This window comes from Lissotriton helveticus, chromosome 4_1 (genome assembly GCF_964261635.1).
Source record: "Lissotriton helveticus chromosome 4_1, aLisHel1.1, whole genome shotgun sequence".
Classification (NCBI taxonomy): domain Eukaryota; kingdom Metazoa; phylum Chordata; class Amphibia; order Caudata; family Salamandridae; genus Lissotriton; species Lissotriton helveticus.
The window spans coordinates 2,005,110,039-2,005,122,145 of NC_136063.1; the positions used below are offsets into that span (position 1 = coordinate 2,005,110,039).

General features: G+C 44.8%; 1 protein-coding gene across 2 annotated transcripts in view; it reads left to right on the plus strand.

Moving 5' to 3' along the window:
- FMR1 (fragile X messenger ribonucleoprotein 1) overlaps positions 1–12,107 on the plus strand; it is a 698,844-nt gene that overhangs the window by 413,204 nt on the left and 273,533 nt on the right. For both annotated transcript variants that reach the window (XM_078688630.1, XM_078688632.1), the window contains exons 8-9: positions 2,393–2,563; positions 2,677–2,755. In XM_078688630.1, coding sequence (XP_078544756.1) covers positions 2,393–2,563; positions 2,677–2,755 — 250 coding nt within the window. The remainder of the gene's footprint in view (positions 1–2,392; positions 2,564–2,676; positions 2,756–12,107) is intronic.

The following is a 12,107-nucleotide window of genomic DNA, read 5'->3' on the forward strand; positions in this document are numbered from 1 at the left end:
AAATCAAAATCTCCCTTCCGACCTTCTTTCATAAATTGGGTTTTTGATTTGGGGGTGGGGAGGTGTGTCAGGGGGGTGGAGGGTGAAAACCCTTCTCAAGAAACAGTCACAATTCTTGTCATGGTGAAACAGCAAAGTCAATAAATTAAGCTGTGCTTAACCATCTGGTAGTATGGCACAAAATGGACAAAAGCAGCCAAGCTTAACTTAGAGGCACAATGCTAAATATATATGCAGCCCACACACAGTAATAAAGTGGAAACCCAATGCAAAAGATATCCGTTGCCAATTTGGAAAATAGAGTGAAGTCTAATAAATAAAAGGAGACCAGAATGATAAAAAAAAATCAGGAGAATCAGAGATATGCATTTTTAAAGGTTTCAGTAAAAATAGCACCAAGTAAGAGGAAGTGCTAACTGTTAGTATCTGATCGTGCTTGATCATGACAAAGTCACAAGTTTAGGCCAATCGCGATGGCGTGCGGGCCGGATACAGGGACCAGATTAGTCCCACTGAAAGTGGTACTGTCTCAAAGTCCTGCGCGCAGCGTTTAAAACTTAACTATTTCACAGGAGGAGCTCAGCTGATGCCAGCCAGGGGGCCATCTAGGGGTCTAGGACATTTGGAGGCACATCTTGCCGCAGAGGCCATCATGGCTCAAGCAGGTCCGGCAGGGCCAGTTGCAGCAGGTCAACTGGGCAGTTGCAGGAAGGCGCCTGGATCTTTTTGTGTCCCTAGTATCTCAGAGCAGGAGGTCAGAGAGCTGGACTGGCCTGAAGCAGTCGGGCAGCCCTCTAAAGAACAAGACAGGCCTCAAGCAGCAGGCCTGTCTTCTGGGGAACAAGGCAGGCCTCAAGGAGCAGGGCAGTCTCCTCTGGTGGAAAAAGGCAGGCCTCGAGCAGCAGAGCAGTCCTGTGGTAGCAGCAGGAACAAAGCCGGCACAAGCAACAGGGCAGTCTTCTGGGGAACAAAGAAGTCCTTCTTCTGTAATGTCCACAGGTGCAGGAGTGAACTGAAGAGTTGGTCAGAAGGTCCAATATTTATATCTGGTGCCAGCTTTTGAATTGAGGGAAACCTCTAGGCTATACCCCCTCCCCCACCTGGTTTTGAAAATGTACTTCCTTCTCCTACCCAGGTCCAGGTGGCCTAGGGTGACAATAGGCTGGTGTCAAATTCTGTTGTGAGTGTACTAGAGCCAGCCCGTTGAAATGTAAATGGGGCTCTTCCTTTCCCAGCTTCACCCATGTCCTATTGTTCACTTTTCTGAGCCCAATATGCATTCCTGATTGCGGGGGCAGGTAACCAGCTTTTAGAACGCCTCACAGTTTAGAGTAGGGAAAATTCAGATTTTCTAAAAGTAAGCACAAGGAGATGATGGACGGAGCGCTGAAAGCTAAATAAAGCTTTCAGCGTTCCATCCATCATCTACTTGCGTTAACTTTCTAAAAGTGGCATTTTCAAAATTGTATTCTAAAATCGGACGTTACCATTTAAGAGGATTAATTTGAGTCCACACATGATATTTCTACTTGTTCCCAGTCAAAAGTTAGATCTTAGCAAATGTAATAAGATAACCCAATGTTATCCTGTGGGGGAGGTAGGCCTCACAGTAGTGTAAAACAAATTTGGGAGTTATTTATTTCCAGGACATGAAAAACTTAAAACCACACGCCCTAGCTTTTAAATACAGTGCACCCTGGACTATGAGCTATTTAGGGCCTACAACTTGAGTGACTAACTTGCATTAAAAAGGGAGGGTTAGGCCTGGCAAAAGGTTTATTTTGCCAGGTGGGGTTTACAGTTTAAATCTGCACACAGGCTGCAATGGCAGGCCTGAGATATGTTTTAAAAGGCTACTTAAGTGGGTGACGCAATAAGTGCTGCAGACCCACTAGTATTATTTAATTTACAGGCCCAGGGTACATGATGTACATGATTTACTTATAAGTAAATTACATGTGCCAATCAGGAGTATGCGAATGTTTTAAGTAGTGAGCACAAGCACTTTAGCACTGGTTAGCAGAGGTGTACAGAGTCTTAAAGCCAACAAAAACAAATTTCGACAACAGGAGGTGAGTAGGAAAAATATTTGGGGAACCACCACCCTAAGGTATGTCCGGTCTAACACCTTACGTAAGTTCTCTCTGTAACAAAATGTGTCTTTCTAGATATATTTTAACTTGTATTCAGGATGAGTCTCAACTTGGTGTCCCATTAACTTTGGCCAAATACTATGTACTAGTTTAGAAAATGCAGCAATTTTGTGAACAAGTGATTTTGTTCTAAACATACCTCTTTTATTGTGTGTTCTGAGAGAACAAAAAGTCAAATGGTTTAAAGTATTTTTTTTGTAATTGACAGAACAAAAATATCTTGGACTATTTATTTTCAGAGCTCACGGCAGCTGGCTTCGCGATTTCATGAACAGTTTGTTGTTCGAGAAGACTTAATGGGTTTGGCTATTGGAACTCACGGTGCTACTATTCAGCAAGCTAGAAAAGTTCCAGGTGTTACTGCAATAGATTTGGATGAAGATTCGTGCACATTTCATATCTATGGAGAGGTACAGTAAAGCATGTATGGCATTGCCAAGCCTTTCAAGGTAACACTGAAATATGTTAAAAAATGCACTACTAAATTTTATTTCTTTTTTTTCCTTGTGTATTTCATTTTTAGGACCATGAGGCTGTGAAAAAGGCAAGAAGTTACCTTGAATTCGCTGAAGATGTGATTCAAGTACCACGAAATTTAGTAGGTATGTATCTTTAAGAGCAGGATTCATCTAACATGGTATACCAGTAAGTAGAGAGTTACATTTCTGATGTATACTTTTACATGCACATTCCTCACCTGTAGAATTATCTCAGATGTCAGTCTGGATACAGAAACTTCAAAGCTCTCACATCGCTGGTAGGGGCGCTTGCTACATATTGAAGCTGCTGTAGCACCAGATGAACTCACCAAAGCCATATAACAACCACCCCGTGTACAACAATGTCAGATCTCTTTTTTCTACACCTTCAACACAACACAGACTTGGAGCTCTTTCTGTCCAGGGAGTCATACGTTTTCCTGAAAGAAGTTATACTCCAAAATGCTCAGTCTTTAAGGTTTGGAGGAATTGCGAGGGACAGATGTGCATCACAAGCCCAAACTCCATATGCTTGTGGTACTTGGGATCAGACCATGATTCCCGTTAATGTGACTTGTGCCTCAGTAGACATTCGAAGGTAATCAAGGAGAGGGATGGCAAGTTGTTCATAGCCCCTTGAGGACAAACAGATTTGTTGTTGTTCAATGCCTCGTTCTAGATCTTCTTCCTCACATTCCTGAGCAACACAAAGAAGCATAGAAAACATGAGAATCGCTCTCACAGAGGTACGGTTCCCATCCTTAACACGTAGTTAGTAATAACTGAGCCATCTGACCCTGCTCTGGGCGCCTCTGTGCCTGTACCTCGGCCAAACCCAACTTTCGAGCTAGCTCTTACTTTACGACTCAGTCAGCACCAGCTCCATTCTTGCCAGATCCACTGGCACCAGCACCCCAGATACCGGATTTCCCAGCGCTGACACCATCTTTCCCGGAGTTCCGAGTGACCTATTGTAGTTTTCAGCATTTTTGCCAGGGCCTCAGACCCTTCAAACGCACCACTTGGGCCTATGACACCTTTCATCCTCTCTCCATGTTCATACTAATGGTGCCATATAGCATGGGACCCTTCGCACCAGCGCCTCCACCAGTCTTCACACCAGTGCACACCTACATGGTCGCATCATCAGCTCCATAGCCAGCACTGCCACCTCTGCTGAAGCTGCGCACAGACCCATCGGCACTACCTCCTCTGCCTGTGCAGCCTACTCCTCAAAAGAGATCCACAAGAAAGGTTCACGGGCATGTTGAAGAAGATTATAGGCAGAAGACCAATCATATCTTCGATTAAACCTAGATCAGTAGACGGGGGGTGAGTGCTTGCAATGTTCAACATTCCGTCCATCATCCCCTTTGGTTTTGCTTTGTTTGCCCTAAATTGGCAGGGTATGCCAAGACGTGGGTCCCTTGCTCTCTTTGCCACTGGATTCAAGCTAGCCTGGCTGACGACGGCTGATTAGCCAGAAACCAGTCCCAGGATGCTTGTTTCCGGTCCAGGGAAGGCATGGCTTGGCAGTTCGGGCTGGACTGTTCCCATGAGGCACAGAGTCAGACTGATTTGCATACGTCCATGTTTGAACTGGGGTGGCGAAGTGAGCTAAAGAATGATGATGGATTAAACCCAGATCAGTAGACTGGGGGTGAGTGCTTGCAATGTTCAACACTCCGTCCATCATCCCCCTTGGTTGTGCTTTGTCCTTCCAGAGGAGGGGCTGGACAGCATGGAGGCTACTCCCATGTACTTTTTCCAGTTATGCTCTAGAGTGGGAGCCAACGGCTCCCTGAACTGGAGTATGCAAGGAGGGCACCAAATATGCCCTTAAAGCATTCTTTGTGTCGGTGGCAAGCACCGTCATCATGCTCCAATAGACTAATCCCTGTCTGGGAGGTGGTCACACTTGCCTGTGACAGGATATCTATTGTTCTGCCTTCCCCTGCTCGAGCTTGCAGCAGCAGGAGGGCAGAAACATGTCTCTGGTCGGCAGCAGCCCTACCTTGCTGTCCGGTTCTGGAAGACTGGTACTGGAAGCACTGAGGAGCTTTATAGTGCATGGAATCGTATCTCCTACACCTTTTTTTCAAAAAAGTTATTTTCATTGATATTTTTTCCAACAACCAAATTGCTTTATATAACAGCAGGGCGGCATTTTATCAAATGTGTACAGGAGTGGAAATGTTCATAGTCTAAACAATACACAGTAGCTTTGTAAAAATACATGCTCCGATAACTCACCACCAATGCAGGAGTACATATTCAGCATACGTCTAGATAGGCATAAGGATCAACAAAGAACAACAATAGAATCTATGAAACCCATATTATCCAGAAGGTAAGGAAGGGGTACAAAATCTTAACAGAAGTGGAAAGTAAAACCCCACCATAACAGTGGCACAGTCATATTTTTGGCCACAGTTCGCTCTTCGATGGATTCTTGCTGACTCTGAGCCCTGGTCAGAAATGATTCCCATATGTTCCGAGGTCTAAAAGTAGGTGGTATAAGTTCCCAAAATGTGCTCAGCTGTGTGTGGCCATAGGTGACATCATTAATCCATCCCGTAATGGAGGGCACCTTTCTTCTGCCCCAGTGGGTTGCAACCTGCCGTTTAGCAAACAACAAAAGTAGTGCATGTAACTTGCGGCACAGCTTAGGCGGTGTATACTTAACATAACCTAATAAACCAAGGGTGGGGTATGGGACAATTGACATATTAAGGATTTGATTCACTGAGGTGAAGATCAGGGATCAGAATTCGGCAATCTTGGGGCGATCCCACGCCACATGTAAAAACGTGGCAGGGGTGCAGTTACAGCGCCAGCAGCCATCATCTGCCCTAAGGCCCATGCGATGGAGACTAACAGGTGTTCTATAGGTTCTATGTAGATATTTAAATTGAATCAATCATAGCTTAAAGTTAGGAGAGAGTTCAGTTAGCTGCCGACAACAGAAATCCCACTGATTCTCAGTCAGCAAGGCGAAGAGTTCACTGTTCCAGTGTTGTAGGGACTTGGGTGTTACCAACGGGGCAGTGTTTTGCATTTGTGTATATACAGTCGTGTGATGAGTTTACGAGGAGACAGGGATTTCAACAAGTTCTCTAATGTGGGCAGGGGCGGCGGAGCCAGCGGGAACCCCTCCCAAAGAGCGGAACACGCCGCATGCAGCCTGTGATATAAAAAGAGCTCAGCAAATGGCACCGCCTGCCCCACATCCGCTGCCGGGGGGTAGGAGGGGGCCTGAATGTTTCTCCTGGGTATAAATCAGCAAAATTCTGAAGTTTCATCTTGCATGCAAGTGTCCTACTCACCCCATCCTGAATACAAGGCAGCATTGGGTTCTGCTGTAGAGGAATGGAGGGGGCATACAGCACCGGGATACCCGCTCCCTTAGGCAACTCGTCCCATGCCCAACATAGTGTCCCAGATGAGTCCAGATCTCCACGTGGGTGGCGCGCCCTCTGATAAAATGGCGGGACGGGAGCCATCACGTCGGTTTCTACTGCTACATGGGGCTGGAGCGGCATCGGTTGGTCCCAATATTGCAAGAATTGAGCTTGAGCGCATAATGTGTATTGATGCATGTCTGGGGCACCTAAGCAGCCCTGTTTCAGCGGGATCATCAGCAGGTCCCCGGAACCTCTAACCTGTCCACCAGCCCACACCAAAGAGACCAGTTGCGACTTCAGGGTGTTAAAAAAAATGCTGATTAAGAGTAATTGGTATATTAACAAATAAATACAAAAATTTCGGTAAAATAACCATTTTAGCCAGAGCTATCCTGCCAGCAAGGGATAATGGTAGCCCAGACCATAACTTAACCTTCTCCTCTAACCACGTGATGGCCCTTCCGTAATTTAAGTTCTTCACCTCCTGTGTATCCTGACTAATCCAAACCCCCAAATATTTAACCGCCTCAGCCTTCCATCTCAGGGAGAACTCAGACAACACCGGGGGTGTACCATCCATCAGTGGAAAAATCAACGACTTGGCACAGTTGATGAAGGTACCAGTTAGACCACCGAAACGGATAAACTCCCTCAGGATGGGATCTACGTTCTCCTCTGGGTTTATAATATATAAAGTCACATCATCTGCGTACAAAGAAATAAGAAGGCTTCGGGAGCTGAACCCTATACCGCGGGCTGTGTGATGTTGTCGGATGCGGGCCGCCAAGGGCTCCATCGCAATCGCGATGGAACCCTTGGCGGCCATGGTGAGAGAGATGGTGAGAGGGGGCATCCCGACCTCGTACCTCGCGAAATAAGAAAGAAGTCGGAAAGTAACCAATTCACCCGAACACAAGCACTGGGTAGAGTATACAACAGCCTAATTTGGTTAATGAAGAGTGGACTAAACCCCATGCGACATACAATTGTAAACAGATATGGCCATTCGAGCTAATGGAAAGCCTTGGTTGCGTCCATAAACACAACCGCGCCTTGCATGTCTGGATGTAAATAATGCAATACCGAGGAGATTGTTCTCAAGTTATGATAGGTCGACCTCCCAGGAATTAACCCCGACTGGTCAGGAAACGCGATGATGGGAAGCAGGGGCTGCAGCCTATTAGCAATTAGCTTGGACAGGATCTTATCCACATTTATCATTGATAGTGGCCGATAAGAATCTAGTTCCGCTTCTGGCTTCCCCGGTTTTAGGAGCGTGATGATTATCGCTTCCCTCATCAACTGAGGTAACACTCCAATCTCCAACACCTCTTCATATACTGCTAATAGCTGAGGTGCTAATTCCTCCACATATGTTTTATAAAATGACGTAGTCAGGCCATCGGGCCCAGGGACCTTCTCTAACGGTAAACTTTTTATAACCTCGGCTACATCTTCCACTGTGAACGGGAGGTCCATATACGCTCCATGAGTGTTGTTAAACCAGGCCAATGCTAATGAATCAAGATGGTGGGTGGTGGTGTATAAGTGAGAATAAAATTTGAGAACTCCTCTAAAATGCCCACTTGGCCTCTGACAGTGGCACCCTGTGGAGTCAGTATTTCGTGAATGAATGCAGTCGACCGAGAGGGTCGGATCATACCAGCCAATGTGCGGCCCGGTCTATCGCCCTCCCCATACCTCCCCGCCTCAACATGTTTCTCCAAGAATTTAACTTTGCGTTGAGCCTCTTCGGTAAAGTCCAACAATTAAAATTTCTGGAGAGCCGCGGTGCGGGGCTCATTTTTGGAATAAAATTGCTCCTCAAGATCCCTTATATGGGTTTTCAGAGATGCAATCGTGCCCCGGATAGCCTTTAACATTCCCGCCTGCCTGGCAATACATTGACCCCGAGTACCTACTTTAAATGCCTCCCAAAGTGAAGCTTCAGTAGCTACTGAGCCTGTATTGGGGGGAAAAATTATCTGTAATGTCCTTCGTATTTCCTCCTTAAAGGCTTCTTCAAGTAGGGCATGTGGCGGGAGGCGCCAGAAAAAGTGCGGGGAAACGAACCTGGGAGTGACAGCTTTAATAAACAGGGGCGTGATCTGATAAGAGCGCAGCAAATGCAAAATGTCGGTGGTCCAAGCAGCAATATCACGGGAGACTAACCAGAAGTCAAGACGAGACCAAGCACTGTGATGATCGGAAATACATGTGCCTTCTTTCACTAGGGGGTGTCTACTACGACATATGTCTAGTAAATCCCCATCTGAGACTATCGTATTTAAGGCGGCGCTGGCAGCTGAGTGTAATGATCGAGCAGCACCTTTCCTGTCCATGTCATCATCCAGGATAACATTAAAATCCCCACCCCACAATATTGTACTACTACCTGTCGCTCTAATTTTAGTCCAAATTAGGCCTGGGTGGTAAATTCCGTTCCGCGTGCGTAATTTGCGTAATTTCGCGTTCCGCGGAGAATGCGAAATTGCCAAAAATTCTGCGTTCCTCGGCTTTGCGGAATTTTTGGCATGTTTGCGTTCTCAAAATGCGTGTTCGCGAGATGTTTCTCCCCGAGCACGCAAACAGCGATCGCGAGCAGGAAAAAAAGCATCGCGAACAAGCAATTCCGCGTGTTTGCGGAATTTCTGCGTGTTCACAGAGTTTTTATACCATTTCGCGGAACTTTGCGTAGCGTGACTATGCAAATTCCGCCCACCCCTAGTCCAAATATCCTGAAAGAAATTGGGGTAGTCTACATTTGGGCCATAGACTCAGACAACGACCAGGGCAACTCATCTCAGTACTCCATGCAGGAGGACATACCTCCCCTCGGGATCTCTATGTACCTCGCCCTCCCGCCAGTCCATTCCTTTTCTGAACAGCACAGCCACTCCGCGTGCATAGCTAGAGTAAATAGAAGAGTAGACATTGCCACACCTATTATGTCTCAACCTCTGCGACGGTGTTACATTTAGGTACGTCTCCTGTAATAAACAAACAACTGTGTTGTGTCTGGATAAATAAGCATGGACGAGTTTAGATTTCCTGCCATCATTCAGTCCTCTGATGTTCCACGTGAGAAAGTTTAGTGTTGTAGCGTGGTTGCGTACACAGTATCCTGACTAAAATAGTGCGAGCACCCGGAGGTATGTCAGCTCCCAATTGCAGTCTGTGTATACTGACCAACAAAATACAAACATGTTGACAAAAAAACTAAGAAAAATTCCCTACCAACCACCCACCTCCCACTCCAATCCCCCAATAGGGTTGTAGAAGACCCCCCCAGAACAAACTAGAATTCGAAGAACCACACAGTGGTATAGGAAACCTTCCCATGGGGGCGCAGCGATACCATCTAACCTCCCTGTTCGCACAAGGTGGCCGGGAGTACTGTGGAGAGTGTTACAGGTCCACACTAAGAATGTTAAAGCATTCAATACAACGATACATTGTATAATGCGGAACCCACATCAGCAAAGTGTACAGCCCCTCTCCAGACTAACATCATAGCAGTGCAGTCACTCAGGCTGATGAGATATACGATACCCATGTTAGTCATTGTCATGTTCATGTTCATATCATAAGTTTGTTTAGACCATTTGGTCCTTAAACCACATCTCATACATTATCATTTAAAAGATTTACACATTATAAAATCTTATTCCTAACGTTAAAATCTTTTTTTCCTAAAAACTTCATTCATAACAATTTAAAAAAACAGTAGTATTTTATTTTAAATTGCGATAAGCTTTTCTGCACTTAAGCCTCTAATGAAGTAGGGAACTTATATACACCCTGCATATATTTCCCAATGGCTATCGCGATATCAAGATTTTCCATATCAGCAAGAAGCACCCATGCTTTCAAGCGCGCCTTTACATCATACTTTAAAAAGATTGGGCGAAGAAATATTTGACGTAAATTGAGGAATTCTCGACAATCCAGTAAAATGTGTAGAATGTTACATTTCATCCCCATCCCACACATGCATTTACCAATTTGTTGCATTAGGCCGGATTTTATTGCTCTATTTGTTACAGCTGGGTTAATACCAATTCTTAGCCTAAGAACTTCCATTCTTAACCCTCGATTTGGTAGTATGTCTAGGTAAGGATAACTTATATCTTTCTCCCAGCTATTGCTCATAAATTTTACAGAGTCTTTCTTAAGCAGATACTCCCGGTCTATTGCTCTAGACAATTCTTTTCCCTGCATTTTAAGTACGCTCTTTATTACATTGATTTGCAATATCTTTGGGTCTATTTTCACCTTCAGATGGTCACAAATGGACTGAAGTTTTTCTTCTTGTGGTTTTAGCCCATTTTAGCTCACTCAGTTGAATGTCTTTCATACACCATTTAGATACCTTAGAGACCTCCCCAAAACCCAAACGATTCCAAAATCGGAGTAGACTTTGTTGCACCTGAACATTCCACGCAGTCAGGCCTGATTCCAATCTAATTGCCTGGATCATTGCCGAGCTCGGGTGTGACAATAAAGATTTTAAACATTTCCCCTCCTCTTTATCCCATGAGCTTTTACCATCCATACAAAGGATTTCTGAACCGTATTGGAGTTGCGGAGGAATCATTGCTTTAAAGGCCATCAATAGGGGTTTATGGGACATATATCCATAACTACGGTTAAATGTTTTCAGCCCACATACCGCCAATTTAGCTTTTATTTTCTGTGCCTCAAGGTGCTTACCCCACTTCAACCCATTTGTAAACCATATTCCAAGATATTTATATTCATTTACAATTTCTAGTTTGGTTTGGCCCAGATACCAATTGCACTTCGTATTTCTCTTCCCGAAGCACACATTTTTTGTTTTGTCCATGTTGACTGTTAATCGTTTTGCCGTACAGTATTCTCTGAAAATATTCAGCTTTCTTTGTAGACCCACCTCGGTTTGGTCTAATATTACTAGGTAGTCGGCATACAGCAAACAGGACAAATGTCTACCATTTACTTTTGGGCTTGCGCCTCTAGCAGACCCCAAAGTATGGGGCAGATCTGCTAGGAATATGGCAAAAAGGAGCGGAGCCAAAACACAACCTTGCCTAAGCCCATTATTTATCGCTATTTCGGGTGTTAGGCTGCCAGATGTATCTTTAATTACTTGTGGACAATTATGACTATGTAGCTCCTGAATTACCATCAGAAGGTCTGCTCGAACCTCATAGTTTCTCATGGTCTACCACAAACACTCCCTATCCACCAAGTCAAATGCAGCGCGAAAGTCCACGAAGCAGCAATACAACTTGCCCTGCAGCTCCATGGACTTCCGCGCCAAAGCCCACAAGGCAAAGCAGTGGTCAATAGTAGAGTGACCTTCCTTGAAGCCTCCCTGTTCTATTGGGACTATCGACCGCTGCTCCACCCACTCCTTTAATCTACCAAGGATTATTTTTTAAAATACCTTTTCCCCAATGTCCAGCAGGTTAATTAACCTGTAGTTCATTGGATCCTTCCTATCTCCCTTTTTATGTAATGGTCTAATTATTGACCCTTTCCAGGATTTAGGAATACAACCGGAGTCTAAAATGGCCATGAACATGTGCGATGGGAAACCAGCCCACCAATCTATTTGAGTTTTAATTAAGATGGCTGGAAGATTATCCGGTCCTGCTGCATGAGATAAATTCAGCTTCTTGATTGTTTCTTTTACTATCTCTGTATTAAAAGCCGCTTTTAACTCTTCTACGGAGACTGTCCAGATCGATTTTTCCTTATTTTTTTCCAGGTTCCTATTTGCTTTGTATAAATTACCCAAGTAGTTTACCCTAGCCACTTCTTCCACAACACAGCTCATATTTCCCGGTGTCTTTCCTGCGGCCTCCTGTATCAACCTCCAGAACCCTTTTATATTTTTTGTTTCTATTGTTTCTAGTAGGTTTCTCCAACATTTTTCTTTAAAAATCCTTTTCTGCGTTCTTACTAAGGAATTATATTCTTTCTTCAAGTCGAGCAGGATCTCTAAGTTTTTAACTTCATAGCGTATCCTCTGCCTCCGTTCTATTTTCCGAATAGCCCTTTTTTATTCCTGCAGGCAAGATTAAACC